Source organism: Vicugna pacos, chromosome 18 (genome assembly GCF_048564905.1).
Source record: "Vicugna pacos chromosome 18, VicPac4, whole genome shotgun sequence".
Classification (NCBI taxonomy): Eukaryota; Metazoa; Chordata; class Mammalia; order Artiodactyla; family Camelidae; genus Vicugna; species Vicugna pacos.
The window spans coordinates 23076835-23095925 of NC_133004.1; the positions used below are offsets into that span (position 1 = coordinate 23076835).

The 19091-nt window shown below is 37.7% G+C and overlaps 1 protein-coding gene across 9 annotated transcripts in view; it reads left to right on the forward strand.

Annotated features, from left to right (window-relative positions):
- The window catches only part of LOC102543461 (ankyrin repeat domain-containing protein 26-like), a 66453-nt gene that overhangs the window by 42107 nt on the left and 5255 nt on the right, over positions 1 to 19091 (forward strand). For 8 of the 9 annotated variants that reach the window (XM_072942638.1, XM_072942639.1, XM_072942633.1 and 5 more), the window contains 9 exons: positions 136 to 169; positions 451 to 592; positions 2738 to 2948; positions 4149 to 4332; positions 6774 to 7286; positions 8729 to 8881; positions 15236 to 15602; positions 16182 to 16387; positions 17984 to 18200. In XM_072942638.1, the coding sequence (XP_072798739.1) occupies positions 136 to 169; positions 451 to 592; positions 2738 to 2948; positions 4149 to 4332; positions 6774 to 7286; positions 8729 to 8881; positions 15236 to 15343 (1345 nt within the window). In that variant the 3' untranslated portion in view covers positions 15344 to 15602; positions 16182 to 16387; positions 17984 to 18200. Of the gene's footprint in view, positions 1 to 135; positions 170 to 450; positions 593 to 2737; positions 2949 to 4148; positions 4333 to 6773; positions 7287 to 8728; positions 8882 to 15235; positions 15663 to 16181; positions 16388 to 17983; positions 18201 to 19091 lie in introns of all 9 variants that reach the window. The other variant, XM_072942635.1, reaches the window with a different exon arrangement.

Genomic DNA, 19091 nt, shown 5'->3' on the forward strand with positions numbered 1-19091 from the left:
TTGTTTGTTTAATCCCTTTTATTGAAAATTAATTATCAATGCAAAGATTTTATGTAAAAATAATAGATTTACGTATTTCTTGTATTTTCAGTATTTAGTATTAGGCTTAAATGAATTGCTTTTTTCTTTTTTCAGGTCTTCAAAGAAAATGTCTACTAAAAAGGACAAGGTACAGTAGAATACTACTTATAAAAATATTTCCCTATGGTAAAAACAATTCATAAAAGATAGAGTGGAAAAACAGAAAATCCTCCTTTGTTGTAGAGACATTTACTTAAAAATAATTTAGAAACACTATTGATAAAGTTAGCCTTTTGTCAAAAGTCAGTTCTTTCGAGAAGTGTCTGTGTTTTTGCTCTCATAAAAAGATGGATATTTATCACCTCTGGACACTAAGCATATTTTATAACTATGTTGGAGACACTGTGAAATAGCATTATTTATTTGTAGGTCAGAGAGCAGATTAATTCTGTGGATGACCTCGATGACTTAACTCTGTCACCGGAAACAGCTTCTGAGGATCACAAGTCGCTTTACCCTAATTGTAAGAGTACCCTGAGGCTAATCAAACAACTTGGCCCGGAGAGTAAAGGTAGGACCCCCGCATGACTACACAGCCTTTTTAAGTATCTCGTGGTAACGTGTGCACACCTAGTACTGCCCCAGGGAGCAAGGATACATTACAGTCCGCTGTGTCTCAGAAACGTGCTTTGTGTTAAAGCAGAAGCAGACGTGTTGTGTGCTGCCAGCCAGGGGCTGTGACCATTCCCACTTCCTGTGCTTTCTGTTGACTCTGCTGCCCCTATGCCTTCACCCAAGGTCAGGTTATCACTGCTTCCCTCCTAGAACACTGAAATCACCTCAGGACTTTCTTCTATGCTGTCCGCCTCCTGGAACCTTGGTCTACGCGGCAACCATGATTACTAGATAGTTTTTAAAATTCAGATCTTTGTTACCCCCTTGCTTAAAATCCAGCTACTGCTTCTCACAGCTCCATAGTTAAAGGCCACAGTCCTCTGGCTTCATCTTGTTTCATTTTTATTACCCTTCTTTCCACATGAATTTTGGAATCAGCTTGTCAATGTAAAAAAAAAAAAAAAAGTCTGCTAGTGTCCTGGAAATGAGATGTAGATTATGTTGAATCTGTAGATTAATTTGGGGAGAACTGACTTCTTAACAATATGAAATTTTTAACCCCGAACAGAGTATTTCTCCGTTTAGGTCTTCCATGATTTTCTCAGTAATATTTTAGAGTTTTTAGTGTCTGGGTCTTTCCGTCTTTTATGAGCTTACCTGTATTTCTTATTTTTCAGTGCAGTTATAAGTAGTGTATTTTTATTTATTTGTTTTAAAATAATGTATTTTAAATTTTAGTTTCTGATGATAGAAATACAGTTGATTTCTATATACTGACTCTGTGCCCTCCAACCTGGCTGAACCCATTTATTAGTTCTGGTAGCCTTTTTATGGATTCTCTCAGATTTTCTACGTAACCAAAGGTGGTCAAGCTTTTTCTTCTTTAAACTACTGTCTTACTAAAGACAGTTCACATTTAAGACTTGCAGCCAATAAATACATTCTCTGTCACAGCTAATCAGCTCTGTCATTGTTGCAACAAGAGTAGCCATAGACAATACACAAGTTAATGGACGTGGCTGTATTTCAGTAAAACTGTATTTACCAAAGGAAGCAACCTGGCCCACAGATTGGAGTTAGCTGACTTGCACCATGTAATCATATTCCCCGCTGATTAGCACAGTTTTACCTCTTCATTTCCCATCTACATGTCTTTTGGTTCTTTATTTTGCCTGATTGCACTGGCTCCAGTATAGTGCTGAATAGAAGGAGGAAGAGAAGCCATTCCCGTCCGGTTCCTCACCTTCTGGGAAAAGCATTCCGTTTTTCACCATTGCATATGGTGTCAGCTGTAGGGTTAGCACAGATCTTTGTCATAGTGAAGACGTTCCCTTGGTTCCTAGTTTGCTGGAAGTTTTTATCAGGAATCGATATGGAGGTTTGGCAGGTGCCTCCCTTTATCCACTGACATGATCATATGGTTTCTTTTTTAGTTTGTTAATATGATGAATAACATTGATTTTTATGTGTTAAAACAGCCCTGCATTCTTGGGATACACCCCACTTGGTCGTGATGAATTTTCCTGTATTATTGGGTTTAATTTGCTAATGTTTTGTTTAAAATTTTTACCTCCATTTTCATGACATTAGTTTTCTTTCTTGTGATATCTTTGTCTGGTTTTGGATTCAGGGTAATGTTAGTTTTATAGAATGAGGACATATCTCTTCCTCTTCGTTTTTTGAGGAGAATTTGTGTAGAGTTGGTATAAAATTTTCCTAAAATACTTGGTAGAATTCACCAGTGTAACCATTGGGACTGGAATTTTCTTTGTCGTGAGGTCTTTAAATAGGACTTGTGTTTTGGTTTTTAAGATATAGGGCTTTTTAGCTTATTTGTTCTTTCTTAATTGAGCTTTTGTAATTTCTCTCTCTCAAGGAATTTTACCCACTTCATCAGAACTGTCAAATTTATTTGCTTAATGTTCATAGTATTACTTTGTCATTCTTTTAATATCTGCAGAGCTTAGAAGAATGTCTTTCATGTTATAGATGCTCAATATCCATTTGTTCAATATATGAATGAATGTGAAAATGCACAGTCCTGTATACACAAAAATTATTCATATATTTTGTTTCTATTTTTGTTTTCTTCCTAATGCAGATTCTGATAGGTTATTGAAAATTCAGGATCCAGTTCATTCGTTGAGATCAATAGAACTGAAAGAATCTGACTGTGCACTACTTAGAGGAAAAATCAAAGAAATGGAAAATAAGGTGAACTGGCTACAAACAGAACTGTTGAAAACAAGAGAAGGAAAATCACAGTTAAAACTTCAAAATGTGGAGTGGGAACGAGAGCTCTGCAGCATGAGGTGCTGAATTTCTTGGTTTTAAAGAAATATTTGAACTCTTTATATTTACTTTAATACTGTAGGTATGTAGGAGAAGTCTTAAAATTGCTAGCTTACCTTTTGGGATTGTACAGGGGAGAAAATTTCATTAATATTGTGGAATATGAGACTTGTGGAAATAACATATATATATATATATATATATATATATATATATATACACACACACACACACACACACGTATACACGCTGATTCTATATTTCATTAAAAAAAATCTTTGATCCTTATCTCTCAATTGTCCTCCAGAAAGTTTATATTACTTTACATTCCCACTTGCAGAATTATGAAATGACCATTTTTCTCAAGGCAGAAACTTTAAAAAAAATTTATGCATTTTAATTCTTAACATATAAATGGATGGGCTAAAAAGTAAAGTGGAGAGTGATTACTGGTTAGTTTATTCAGCATCTCTCTCATACAGAGATAAGATTAGTTCAAAGGTCTATGCTGAAAGCACGGATTACTCTTTATTTCTTAATTACTAAATAGGGATCCTGCCTTGTACCAAAAGGGATTTAAAAATGATTTACTAAGTAAATAATATTCAACAAGGGAAGTTCAAAGTGCTGCAAAAGGAGAAACATAAAGTGTAGGGCATCAGGGAGTAGACTCCCCAGCCTCGCCTTGGTTATGCTAATTAGTGGGTCTGTGTTCTGGAAAAGACTTCTGTGGATGGTACCTTCCCCTGGAGATCATGTAGGAGTCCCTGTAGTATCTCATGAAGTTGAAATTTTATTTCTCATGAACTTATAAACCTGTTTCTAAATAGCAACTTCTCTTTTAATTAATAACTACATTCTCTGTCCTAATGAAGGAGTAATTTATGACTATGTGGGGAAAAAAAGGGTAATTTTCAATTCAAACCTTACTGAATAATTGCAAAATTTCTTTCCTACACTATTGACCAGAGTTACTCTTGACTGAAACTCAGTAGCATTATGTCTTTTCATTGCTACTTTTCAAATATATATATATATATCTATATATATCTTTATGAAGAGATTCAGGAATTTAGAATGTGAGACTTAGAAATGAAAAAAAAATTGAGAAGATAGAAATTCCATTAGTGTAATAAATCAGCATGTGAAGAACCAGATCATAAAATGAACTTTTTATTTTCTAAGAAAATAAATTTTAAGGTAAGCATATTTCACTGCAGATTCAAATTAGAACAAGAAGCAAAGAAGAAGAAAAATGCTTATATGTTATATGAAAAAACTAAGGATGACTTAGAAAGAAAAGAGAAACAATACCACGAGCAAGTTTACCTGAAACAACAACTTGAAATCACTGTCCGAGCACTAGAATGCAAACTGAAGAGCATAAGGAATAAACCAAATCAGGTAAATTTGTCTTTTGTGAAAATTTTGTATCTGTAACACTGTTTCATCAATATTATTTATAATATTCTTTTGAATTAATCTATATTTTCATTTAAAACAGATTAAAGTTATCTCATCCTAAATATGAACTATGACATTTAGAGCTTAACTTACTAATTTCTTGGTGTACTTGGCATCTAAGAGATGCTCTGTGTCTTTTCTGAATGAAGGAATGGAAGTTAAATTGAGCTTAATCATTAACATAAGGATTGACGGTTTTGGTCATTCAACAAAGTAACCAGTCTAAGTCAAATCCATGAGTTAATTTTGGCTTTTTGAAGTTAAAATCCAGGCTGAATTGCCTTGAGACTGTGATGGAATTGGTTAAATGCCTTATAAAGAAATTTTCTTTCACTGGAATTTCAAAATCTGTAGATACTGACAGGCATATGCAGAATAGATAAACAAGATTATACTGTATATAGCACAGGGAAATATATACAAGATCTTGTGGTAGCTCACAACAAAAAAAAGTCACAATGAATATATGTATATTCATGTACAACTGAAAAATTGTGCTCTACACTGAAATTTGACACAACATTGTAAAATGACTATAACTCAATTTAAAGAAAGTGTTAAAAAAAACCTTTTTCTTTCATGATACTACATCCCTTGTGTTTTTGCTCTGTGATAAATTTAGCTGTCATATATATTAGAATTTGAGTTACTTATGTGCATTAAAGATCCCTGTGCTTAAAAAGGCTACTTCTTTTTAACAGTTTAAAAAAAATTTTTTTAAAGATTCCCCTCCTAAGCTTTTTTTTTTACTGTTTTTCATGGTATAAAACCCAAAACCTAATGAAATATATCTCCAGGTGTTAGAAGAGCGAAATGATGCTCAGAGACAACTTTCTCGAGAGCAGAATGCCAGAGTAATACAAGATGAAATCCTGGCCCATCATCTTTCCCAACAAAAGGAGGCAGAAAAGGCTATTAAGAAAGTGAATGCTGAGTTATTTTCTTTAGTCATCTTCAAACATGTGTGTGTGTATGAATTTGTATACTTACATAGTTTAAAAACCAATACTATAGGTACAGAAAGTATAGAGGGTTTTAAAAGCCTATATATGTAACTATATTTTCTGGGAGTTTCATTTCTGGTTCATTGGGTAAAGCAATATTTTGAATTCAAATCCATTTGCCTGCAACAGTGAAATAGTGACATTCACAATGGCCTCATCCAAGGAGAGGCTGTTCATATTTCCCATAGGAATTGATGTACTTCCCATTATCTCAAAACTGTTGCTAGTAACAGCAGGCATTCTAGTTTCTGGCAGTGATCCCACTCCTTTGATAGATGAATGGAGAAGTTACTTTATCATTTCCACTGATGGTAAGGAGGAAAAAGTATAGCCAGTTCAGAAAGCGTAGTTTGGGTGTCATTCTCCTATGTGTGATAAAAAGTAACGCTCTGCTCCATGTGGTATCCGATTTCAGTACAAGGAGCTTTTGAATATAGTGACAGACATGCCATAACCTATACTTAGTGATAATTTATTGATCAGTATTTTATTTTTAATGAAACAGTTCACTGTATTTCCCTACTATTTCACATCCATCACTGTTATAAACACCATGAAGAAAAAATAAAAATTATTGCAGAAGCAAATAGTCTCCTGATTTTCTAAGAAGAGCTCTGTAAATTTGACCTCCATTACCTTCAGTGTATTCACCATTAGGGAAATAGAAGGCTTCTCTTGTGTTTATATATTTATCCTAGAGAAGTAGCTTTGGTTTGGTGTAACAGTCAAGAGAGTCAGAAGCCCTGGTGGAAACTGTGCAGCTTGCTTGTGCTTTTAACCCTTTATTCCAGAATTGTCACAGCTAACTGAGTTAACTGATGTTTGTATACGTGCTTAGTACAGTGCTTAGATTTATCACTTATCCGTAGATGTAATTCTTATAACTCGCTCTAAAAATGTTAGAAAGGGAGAATATTTATGGAATATTCTCAGGAAAAATTTTTTTTCAGAAATTTAACCTGTCCAAATATATACCGAGCTAAGGCTCTTACTTTGGGGGTAGCTGTAAAGGTTAGATGTCAGATATAATTTTTAAGTGTAGTCAGATTTACTCATTTTTTAAGCCTCTTGGGTTTGTTGTATTTCAGAGAAAGAAAGGCCTTCCCAGTTCTGAGCTTCTTAAACATCCTTTTGTGGTTTCTTTTTTACTTTTGTGGATTCACTGTCTTTAATTAAGTTTTTGAACTTTTGGGGATTTCTGCTTGTTTAAAGTTTGAGATTTGTATCCACCTTAAGTTCTTCCAGTTGGATACCCAGTTATTGCAAACTTTTTGTTGTATAAACTTAGAGATTATTCTTTCACTTCAAAGGAAATGATGATATGTCAGTTTATTGAGTACAGTTCAAAGAGTAAGAGATGAGGGGTTTCACTTACAGGACACAATGGATTTTGAGCTGCCTGACCCAGAAGATAACTGCGAGGTGCTTCCTCAGCAACTTCCTGAAGCTGAAAGTCAAATCCGTGGCCAAGAAATTGAGCTCCATCCCAGGAGATATGCTCTTAGACCAACGACGTTGGTATTACAATGTGTGCATAGAGACCGAGGCCAAGCCCAGTGTTCAAAGAAAGAAACTGAATCCTTGTCTCAGAGCAAACAAGGGGAAGTCAACAAATACATTGGAAAGCAGGAATTCTTGGAAGAGAGAGTACGTGAACTAGAAAGTGAAAACATGTTGCTTCGACAGCAACTGGAAGTTGCTCAAAATGAGGCCAAAAGGAAAAAGACAATACTTAATATACCAGAGGCGTTTCCGGATCACATGGGAAGACTTGAAGCCATGAGCAAACGAGTTCTGATGCTGGAGGAAGGAAACAAGGAATTAGTCAATGAATACAAGTGTTTAAAGGACAGACTGTATCAGTATGTAACTGACAGAGCAGAAATGAAAGTAAGTACCCAGAAAGGGAGCTAATTTTCAGACTTCCTAAGAGAAAATTCAAAGTAGTATCTGATGAAAGCTGAATGTTCAAACTAGTTGAATATAAGAAATGTGTGGGCTATAAATATATACACTGTAAAGCAGCCTAAAAGTATATCTTGTATCCAGCAAACAAGAATTAGACCTGAGAGGTGCTTTACTTTGAGTAAAGATGCTGTGTCACTTGAAATTGAGAGATTAAGCTATAAGTTGTTGATAGATACCGGCAGGTCTTAGTAGTTTACTCTTACAGTGCCCAAGTCATTTTAATCGTTCTGTCACCACATTTTAGTATCATGATGAAGCAGATAAATGAAATGCTCAGACCTAAAATGAGTATTTTGAAATTAAGATTCAATTGTGTGAACAAAAAAAAAAAAAAGAAGAGATTCAATTGTGTGGATTACCTTGACAGTCAAATCCAGATTTCCCAGATGAACTGATGTGTAAATGCTGTATCTTGCAGTACTTTTCGTTCAGTTGCTTTTCATGTATTTTTAGTTGATATAATTTTATTTTTATTCATGTCAATTGGAATTAAATTTAGAAATATTTCCATCTCAAATCATGCATTGTCATGACCTCTCCACTCCTAAAAGGCATCTACTTTTCATTCAGTCATAATTTGGGACAAATGTAAATTTTAGCAAAACTGTGTTTGACTTAGTCTCCCCTGTTCTATTTATAATTTACTTTGAATATTTTTTCAAATAATGTGCTCACAATTCTCATTTCGAGGCTCAGTTAGTCATTTGGGTCTAAGTTTGTCCAGTAGAGAGGAACTGGAGCGCTCTGTGGTGTACGAGTTTGGCATTGGGGTCCCCTTTTCAGACTGAGGAGGAGCAGCCAGATTCCTGAGTGGCAGGAAGGGAATGAGTGGGAGGGGTGGGGGGAGCTTTAGGAGCTGCAGTCCAGGAGGCAGGGGAGGCCAGGTTGTCTCAGGTCCCCAAAGGCCATTGGAATAACCTCATTTTTATTGTGAGATAGGAGTCTATTGGAAGAATTTAAACACCAGATTGACTATGTGAAGAACTCTGAACTTAAGCCTCTAATGAGAAAGAGGGAGAATGTTCCACAGTGTGGAATTTACCACCACTCATCCCACCCACACACCTGTTTCTGTTTGAGACTTCAGTGGGGGTAAAGCTTGGCCATTTCCTGGGAGGGGCAGAGAATGGCTGGTGGGGCTGCATCCATTGTCTAAGTTAACTTAACTGTCAATAAAGCAGGAGGGTCATGCCTTCTGTATCTTTAATGAAATTCTGTAAACAGGAATGTGTACCTATGAGGAAAAGAAGGTGAATTGATGTCTGTGGGGATAGTTCTCAAAATCCATATGTTGGAGTTATGTATTATTAACATAACTTAATGATAAGGTGACTTAAAAATCAGTAACAGAGTTATCTTTTTAGGCCTGTATGAGACAGCTTCAACAAGAGCTGACTGACACCCAAAAGAAAATGTCCATGTTGGAAGCTTCCCTGGAGGTGACAGCACATCATCAGACTGATTCAGAAAACGAGAGACAGGATTCAGAGAGGAAATCACATGAAACTGCGAACCCAGTATGTATGAAATTCAGCACGTCAGCCGTGAATGTGCAGCGCAGAGTGTTGCAGGACACTAGCTTTTCAGGGACAGCTTTCTTTTGTATCTTCATTATAATTACACTTTTATTATCTTTATGATGCACATTTTCCTTAAACTTTGACTTTCATTCTGCCATTTCTTTATATGTTTTTTTCTTATAATATTTTCCCTTAGAGAATTTGAGAGTTACACATCTTTCCTCACAGAAGTTAACTTTTTTTCCTATTGAACAGTATTTTTTTAGTGATCTCTCACCACAATAAGGCAAGCTAGATAAAATCAGAGGATAATGTTGCATGGCATGTTCCAGAAAATTGTCATGTCGCATCTTCACTTTTGTCAATGGATATAGAATCTGTGTGTATTTATTTCATGGATTTCAGAGTAACTTGTGCAGAAAGGTCATTATACAAACCAGTTGGAGTTAGGTATCACCTTCATTTTCTCTTCATTTTACATATGTCGTGAAAGCATGGAGAAGTTCAGATCATGAATGTACACCCAAAATAGAGAATTAAGAAAATTGTCTAGATCCTGCCTTTGGATTTTTTTTAACTTTATTGAGATATAATTCACATATTATAGGGGGGATTGCATAACTTAAGTGGTAGAGTGCATGCTTAGCGTACACAAGGTCCTGGGTTCGATCCCCTGTACCTCCTCTAAAAATAAATAAGTAAAACCTAATTACTTCCTCCCACCAAAAAAAAAAAAAAAATTCACGTATCATGTAATTCACCCATTTAGGATGCATAGTTAGTATCTCCTGGTATATTCAGAGATGTGCAGCTGTCACCACAATCAATTTTAGAACATTCCCATCACCCCAAAAAGAAAGCCTGCATCCCTTGGCCATCACCCCCAGCCTCCGTCCCCTTCAGCCCCCGGCAGCCACCAGGCTGACTTGTGTCTCTATAGATGTGCCTATTCTGGGTGTTTCACGTGAGTGGAATCACATGCTGTGTGGTCCTTCATGATTCGCTTTTTTCATTTGACAAAACGTCTTCAAGGTTCATCCATGTTACAGCGTTTGTCAGTATTTCCATTTCTGTTTATTGTCAAACAGTACTCGGTTGTGGGGCTAAACCGTTTATCCATCCATCAGTTGATGGACCTTTGGGTTGCCTCTGCTTTTTGGCTCTTGTTAATAATGCTGCTGTGAACATTTCTGTCCAAGTTTTGGTGTAAACATGTTTTCATTTCTTTGGGGAATATACTTAAGAATGGAAATGCTGTCATATGGGTCATATGGTAACTCTGTTTAACCTTTTGAGGAACTGCCATAGTGTTTTCCAGAGTGGCTGCACCATTTAACATTTTTATCCAAAGTGTGTAATTCTCCCAATTTGTATGCATTCCTGTCAGCACTGATCATTAGCTCTCCTGGTAGGTGTGAACTGGCATCTCATTATGGTTTTGGTTTGCATTTTTCTGATGACTGAGAATGTTGGGGGTCTTTTCATGTGCTTATCCATTTGTGTATCTTCTTTGAAGACCTGTCTGTTCAGGTTTTTGCCCGTTTTAAAATTGGATTGTCTTTTTATGATTGAATTGTAAGAGTTCTTTTTGTATCCTGGGTGCAAGTCTTTGATCAGATGTAGGATTTTCAAGTGTTTTCTCCTGCTCAGGAGCTTGCCTTCTTACCTTCTTGATGTTGTCTTTTGAAGAGTAGAAGCTTTTAACATTGATGAAGTTCAGTTAATCTACTTCTGTTTTTACTGTCCTACCTAAGAAACGAGTGCCAGGTCCAGTCATGAAGACACACACGTGTGTTTTCTTCTAAGAATTTTGTAGATTCAGCTCTTTGATTTTGAGTTAGTTTTATATATATTGTATGAGGTAGAGGTCGAATTTTGTTCTTTTGCATGTGGATATCCAGTTGTCCCAGTACCATTTGTTAAAAAGACTATTAATGTCTCATTCAGTTATTTGACACTAGTATTGAAAGTCAACTGACCGTAAATGTGAGAGTTTCTTTTAGATTCTCAGTGGTGATGTGTTGATCTATGTCTGTTTTTTGCCAGTACCAATTCATATGTTATGAGACCTGTTTCCAAGTCATCTTGCATATTACGAGTTGTTTTACATAGTAATAAAAAGTCAGTGTTGTGGGATGTCTGTAACTACTTCTGTGGAGATTTGCTGCTTCCTAAAGGGGCCTGTGGCCAGCTTATGCCTTGCTGACTCTGTGACATGACAGAAAGTAGGCTTGCAAAGATAAAGTCCATTCCTCCCCCCCCAATTCAGACCTTTAGTTTCTCACCCAGTACCTCCCACTTCACTCCACTTTTCGTCAAATCATGGTCACGGGATCTGCTGACTTAGTCTGCAGTAGACTTCATTATGTTGCACTCATTATAATTCATAGACTCATCCATAGATTTCACTATCTTGAGGCAAAAGATTAAGCCTGGAGAAGATTAGTTCAACCTTCCTCTTTGGAAGCCTCTCTAATCCATCATCTCATGGTTCATGATGAAGTCCTCTTTTGGCTTGGTTCCTGTGTGTAACACTGGTGCCGATCTTGTTCTTGGTGTAGATCCTGCATTCTCAGCTCCCTGTGTCTACCTCCTTTTACTTAAAAAGGGAGATGCTTAGCTGTATTCTCTAGCTTAATATGTAATTAATGAAATAAATATTTCATCCCATCCAAGGAAAATTTTTCAAGAGTACAGCTGTGAAAAATTAGATAATATTCAATCGGTTTATCAGAAACGGATAACAGATCAGTAATTTGAATTTCAAAAGTTCAAAGCCAATCTGTGTGATATGGAGAAGCATTGTGCTATAACATAAAGCTGAGACAGTCTTACCTTCCCTTACCAACAAGCTTTTAAGTAAGGTAAAGGAAAAATTGTATTTAATTTAAATACTGCCAAAGGACACTACATTTATGGTTCCATAATATTTTATTTTCTCTCTGAGGAAAGCAAAATGAAGAGTGCTAGATTAATAAGTTCTCAAAGCTGCCTGTGTCTTAGAAGTTCAGTTAATTGAAATGAGGTAAAAAGGCTGATTTTGGTAAACTGACTCTTTCTAGTTGTTCTTCAGTTATTAGACTTCAAATCCTATGTCTCCTTGCTTACCCATCTTCCTTATCCTCAAAGTTGAGGGGAAATTGTGAAATACATGCCTATTTGTAAGAAGCTGTAATTGGAGGGAACTCTGAAGTACCTTCCTTCTCACTAGTTCTTAGGTCTTTCAGCTATCTGCTACTTCTCATCAGCACTTTGTCATGAATAAGTTAATCTCAACATTTGTTACTTTCCACTTTATAGGAGACCAGTTTCTACTATATTCAAGTTACATTTCTTACTATCTTTTTCATCCACTTTCCTGTTTTTCTGTTTTTCCCTAACAAACTCCCCAAAGTTGAGTGGCTTAAATAGGCATTTATTTTGTTCACAACCTGCTCTTAGGAAAAGTGTGGCCAAGACAGCCGGCCCCTGTTCCTCTCAGCTTCAGGTGGGGCAGCTGAAAGGCGGGGGGCTGGAATCACTTGAAGGTTCATCCATTGATGTCTGATGGTTGATGTTGGCGGTGGGCTGTGGCTTTGGTGGGGCAGGCAGGTGGACCACCTCCCCTGGAACACCTAAGCTGTCTTTGTGGCCTGAGCTTGCCCTCGTGAGACTGGGTTCCAGGGTTAAGAGCGAGGCAGAAGCTGAACTGCCATTTCAAACCTGCCCTTCAGTTCACTCGGTGCCCCTTTCACCGTTTGCTGTTCTTTAGGAGCAGGGCACTTAAGGTTGGCCCATATTCTACCTTTTTTATGGAATTAATTTTGAAAATTTATGGAGACATTCAAAAACCAGCATGATCTACTCATTAGCCACAATGTTTCCTTGCTGCTTCCATATGAGAAATACACTTATCCCCACTCAGTCCCCGAGCAGGTCTCGGTCGCTGTGGTGTTAGGCTCAGGCTCCAGTCCAGGGTCTTACTTTACCATCTTCACCAGATTCAGGTGGGGTGAGGTTCCTGGGCATGGTTTCTGGAATACAGCCTCTTGGGTACACTCCTCTCAGTGCTGAGGCTTGAGGATAAGGAGACACGGGTTATTTACCGCCACACACCCGACATTCTGCTGAACTGCTAAGGACTCCCTCACTCACAGATGGAAGATGGGAGGCACACTGGCCCGTGGCAGTTCTGAAATGCAGCCTGATGCTGGCTCTTTGATTCGGACTTAGTCCTAACCCTGGGAGGGATTCTCCTTCGCTGCCCTCTCTGAGCTCTTTGCTCTGTCCCTTTCATGAGCAGTGACCTGTGTTTGCAGAGCTGAGTAGTTCTCTCAAGCCAGCTTCCTCCTCGTAGACCTTCTAAGAAAAACCCAAAGGCCTCTTCCCATTTTACACTGTCTTTGTCTCTTTCAGTCCAAGCGAGCAAGCAGTGTTTTTGCTACCACAGTTCTCTTTAAAACTTTGAGTTTCCTGTGAATTTTATTGGGGTTCATGCCACTGGAAAAGCTACTCTCACGTCTTTTTGAGATAAAGTCTTCACCTTGGGCTTCCTGTGAAGCTGTTGTGGGACCATGCCTTTAAAATTCTTACGCTTTTAAGATCTTTAAAGGAATTTGAGGCAGCACCTTAAATCTTTCCAAGGTCTTAACAAAGTCTTGGCTTCATCTTTAGACTGTTTTCCTGGCAGCAGCCTAGATTTGATCTTAGCCCAGAAGCCATTTCTCTGCTTACCCATTATGTGACAGTTGGGCACATGGAGATGCTTTAAATGGGATACAGATACTTGAACCCAGTGAGTCCTAGTTCCTTTATATTTAAGAATCTGTTTGTTTGTTTGTTTTAGCTTATTTCTCTGGTCAGTTTTACTTTCAGCTGTTCGGTAGCAAGAGTCCCGTTTCCTCCGGTTTCAGTGTCATTTTCTTCCCTGGCCTAGAAGCCTTCACTCTCAGCCCTTCAAGGGCCCTCAGGCTTCCACTAACAGTCTTGTGGACACTTTGGATTTTCACTCTTACTCTTCTCTACATCTGTTCAGGTTTCACCTACCTCCAGGTTCAAAGGCATCCCCACATTTTGGGTTCTTTTTCAATGACTGTGCCCCATTTTTAATATCAGTATCTGTGCCAGTTATTTATTGCTAATAATTTATATAATAACCAGCCTCAAAGCCTGTTGACTCAAAACAGCATTTGCTTGGTTCACAAACCTGTGTTTAGACAAGGCTCAGTGGAGCCAGCTCATTTCTTCTCCACTTGGCATCAAGCGGGCACTAGAATAATCTAAAGGCTTGTTCATGCCCACATCTGGAAGTTGGAGCTGGCTTTGGTTAAGGACATTCCCTGGGGTCATCAGCTGGGACAGCTGCATGTACAAAGACTCAGTAGGTGGCCTGGGCTTCACAACGTGGTGGCTGGGTCCTAAGGGTGAGCATCCCTACGGAGTGAAAGTCAGAAGCTATTTAGCCTTAGAAATGACACAGCAGTGCCCCCACATTCTGTCCCCTAGAAACCAGTTGACTGAGGTCAGTACATACTTCAGGGGAGGGAATTTCATAGGGGAAGTAGTCAAGGAATTTGTAGAGATGTTTTACAACCACCACCTCTGCCTGCCTTGTCTTACCAAATAATCCTTCTATCTGAAGGAAAGTAGTTCTTCCCTAGTCAGTGTCACTGAAATTCCAGCAAGTTTTTTTGTTTGTTTTTGTTGAGTATGTTCTCCTGTTTTGCGGAGAGCCACAGAGGATTACGAGAATTAAGGCTTTTTTGTTTGTTTGTTTGTTTAGAAAAATGTATGGATCACCTTACTAAACCACTACACTAGGAGATGGATTTCTCCTTAACTCTGCGAATCATTCATTGCTCCTTGGAATGCAATTCAAACTAGCATAAAATATTTGTAGTTCAGAGAAAGGCTTATGGCATTAGAACCCATATTTGTAAGATGTACTAATTGCATTTTTTTTCAAAGTCTTGTTTTGGGAGACACTTATTAATTCAGCCCTAAGTAACTCAATATGATCTCCCTAAAACTTTAAAAATCATGGAGAGTTAAGACTTGGGGGAGGAAGGGGCAAGAGAGTTTCTACTAAGACGTGCCTTATAGTCATTTTATGTAGGAAAGACATGAAGCAACTACAGAAAAATAAAAGAGTATAAAATCAAGTACAAATGTATAACAAAGATGATGACAGTAAACAGTATATTTTTGTGACTCTTTTTCTTGATTTTCTGGGTAATTTGAGTTTCTCCATTCCACAAGGCAGATACCATTTTATTGTAACTGAATTTATTTCAACTTTTGATGCTGGGTTAGAGTTAGGCTGTTCTCGGTCTGCTAACCTCATTACCAAAGAGTGTTATCTTCTTCATGCAGAATGCTGATCTTCCAACAAAAGTGGAATCTAAATCTTCAGTACTTCTCCATGTGAGTGCAGAAACTCAACTTTTTCTAAAGGAGTTATTATCTATAAAAGAATTGTAAAAGAAATCTGGCACACTGGAGGAGGAGAAGAAGAAGTTGGAAGAAGGAATAGTAAGCCTCCAACGTCGCCTCGAAATGAACACAGTGGAACGCAGTCCAGTAGAACAGTACAAAACGGGAGACTGAAGAGCAAGCAAGACGGGATGTAGTAGAAAAATTGAAAGAACTCAGTCAAGTCGTGCAGTACAACCGGGAGACTGAAGCGAGAGCAAGACAGGATGTAGCAGAAAAATTGAAAGAAATCATCCAGTTTTTACAGGTGCAGCATTGATCTGTAACGTGCTCTAACTCACTTTGCTGAGAATTACAGTTTGGATGTGTACGTTTTATGTGTTTCCTCTACTTCCCATATAGCAGTTTGTTTTGTAGATTTCTGGAAGGAAGGCCGCATTTGTTACTCCCTTTAAATAATTCAGTTTCCATCACTGCTATCATTAAATTGATCTTCCAGAACAATTGTCACTAGAGAATCATTTTAAGACCGATTGTTGTAAATCAAGACTACTAGGAGGAAAAGAATATATTGTGATGTAAATGCTGTGCCACACTCTTGGATTACTCTTTGGTTGTATTGTTCAATTTTTAAAATTTTAAATTGATCCTATCATTCTTTAAACTATCACATTACACGAGTACTAATATAAGAGTGATTCAACTTTAATTTCATAATTCAGATTTAATTCACTTGACATTGATGATAAGTATTTTAAAGTTCAGCTTTTTTTTCACACTTAAAATTGCTCTCTGAATCACTGACTCAAAAGTAAAAGGAACAAATATACTGTAATTACTCAGGTTATAAGTATTTTTAAAATTGTATCCTTTTAATTTGTTCTAGGCACAAGCAGCATCTCAAGAAAACTCATTAAGAGAGGATAAACGTGCTTCAGGAAGTCAAATGGAATACAAAGTTAAAGATCTGGAAACTGAACTGAAAAGTAAAACTTTTCCGTTCGATTCTAATGAAAAAGTATTGGAAAAATACAGACAACTGTACCTGGAAGAGCTAGAAAATAGAATGTCATTGGCAAGTCAACTAAACTCGTAAGTCAAAACGTAGAATTATAGGAAATAATTTAGGTCATTAATTTGCCTCTTAGGCATAATTTTTATTGAGCAAAGTTCATGAGGTGAGTAGCAAGTGAAAGCTAACGAGATAGAGTAATTTTGGGAAATGGTGTTAGTAAATGAACTCTCCTTTAAAATGTCAGTCCAGGGCAGTTTGCATCTCACTGCCTTTTGTTGCTTTTACATGACTTTATTTTTTGTATTTGCATATATTTAACCTGATCTAGTCTTTAAGCTAGGGGTTTTGCAAACTTTGTAAGTTAGACAGCCATATTATGACAAAATTTCTAGCTGGAATTCCCAGAAACAGAAATGTTAATGAGTTTAAAATTAACTGTGTTTTAGAAGAGTACAACTGAAACCCATGGGGCCCCATTCTGGTGTTTAGCGAATTTACTTTCTTGATTGTGATATTTGGTGTCACCACTAGTGGGCACACTGAGACGAAGTACTGTATCCTTCTAAGTTTGTCTCCTGTACGTAAAGGCATGCTTGGGAAAGAGGGGGAAATTAACATGGGGTGTAGGGCAGTATAGTGGTTCACAAAGTGGCTAAAAAGAATATGGTGGCCTGCCCGAGGGGGTGTGTGGAAGACAGAAAGGGCAGGTCCCACCTCCCCTGCCTGAATAGCAGTGTTATAAGCTACAGTCTCCCCGCTATCTGAAAGTAGAGTGTTTCTATGGAAGTTGTCGGTGTAAAGCAGAGAGGCAGTTACCTTAGGACACATCTTGCTGGTGGATGCATAAAATAAATATGCATAAAGCACAGGTGCTCACAGACACAGTCCAAAGCCGTGGCGGCGTGATGCCGGGATACTGAGTGTGGTTCTGGGGAAGGAGCTCGGTGGGGCCCCTCTCGCTGCTCGGGGAGCTTGTTGCCCCTCTGATGGCTTGGGCTAAAACAAGCACCCAGTGCTATTCTGGCTTTTTGCTTTTTTTTTTCATAAAAGTGAAAATCCGCTTGAGATTTTTTTGGTTATGGAAAACAGGTGTTGATGTAGGCCTCTGGTAAAAGCAAAGTAACAAAGTGAGCTTTGGGAAATTGGGGGACACTTGAAATTGCCCCTGGCGCTGTCGTGGTTCTTTCCCACTGTGGACTGTGCCACCTGGTGCCCCCCCAGAGGTGGTGGCTCTAAAGTGTTCCTCAGTGCTACATGCTTAATTTCTCCCAGGTAGTGAGTGAAATGTGTATATAAGGGGGGTGAAAGCAAATGCTTGAAAATGGCTTTGAGGGATGGTTTATTTTTTATTTCTAAACTGGTTTACTGAGGCTGAGTATGTCTAGATGCAGCCAGTGCAGAAGGCAGTGGGGATCCTCTGTGGGGGCATCTCCATCTCTGACTGTCCCCACTTTGAAGTACTTGTTAGTTAAGCCCCCCCCCCAGGCACGTACATCCTTCTTTAGGACAGGTTTAAACTGTAATTGTTTACAGTAGGTCTGCGCTGACATATTTTTTGGTGTCAAAACACAGTTTAATGGGACAATCTGTTTACTATGATAGCAACTTTAAAAATACACATCACTTAGGAAGAAAATGAAATGAATGAAATGTGTGTTTTGCAATCCCCGCAGGGCTAATGAGAGGCTGGCAGAGATGAACACTAAACTGCAGCTGGAGAAACAGCACGACAGTTCTTTCCTCGGCTTTGTTCCTGCAAGGCCTGTTGACGGACCGCCTTCTGCTGAAAGTTCCAGTACTAGTGTAGAGCCCAAAAGGAATGTTCCTCGAAGAAGGAACTTCAGGAATTTTTCAGACCCTTCAACTAGCATGAGCGGTCACTTGTTCACGGTTAGTTATATTATCTTTTTTCCCTTGGGTCTCAGATTTCTGATATAATTCTTGTTTTTAATTTGATGAAATTCTGAGTTGTTTATTTGACTTCTGCACACTAAGTAAAAGCCAGAATTAATTGTGCTAATAAAGAAAGGAGACAGGAATTTTATAATTTTTTAAAGTCCCTGGACTTGTAATTTTCAAGATACCTGTCATTAACTTTATTCAATCAATGCAACTACACTGACAAGTTGTAAATTTCTTCAAAAGCTCCATTTTAAATTCTATTTTAGAAATTAAGTATTATTGCCTAATAACTAGAGATACACTTTCCAGTGCTTGGCTTAGTTTCTGATTGATTTCGGTTTGGCATTGGTTCATAGTAATTTTCAAGTTTTGCTGCACCCCAGTTTTTCTGCCCCTAAGCATAAGTAAATGATTGGCACCGAGATACTTAACCACATACAGATGTTTTTTTTTAAAAGGAATCCAAGAGAAATTCTTTTTATGAATTCAGTAAACTTGTAACACTAAAAACATTAAGTTGTTTTTAAGTTTAAAATTTTTATCATTTTCTTCTGTAAGAGTGCATCCTTAATTGCTATTTTACTTACAGCATTATTTTAATTGTTATACAATGTCTTACTGAGCAGTTGTAGAACATTTCTAAATATGTAGTCAAGTATAGCAAATATTTAAATTTTTAAAATGAAGTTCACTTATGTCTGTCTTGCCCTCACCTGTAGGAATACCGAGGTGGCAACGGTAGGGAGTCTTTAAATTACAACCAGTTTTCATTGTGTATCGTTGTTAAAATAGCCATTTAAAGCGGTGCGCGTTGGTTTATGGTTTGATGGTGTTTTCATGATCTTCTTGATGCAGAGAAAGGTAGCACAGGCCCTTGTT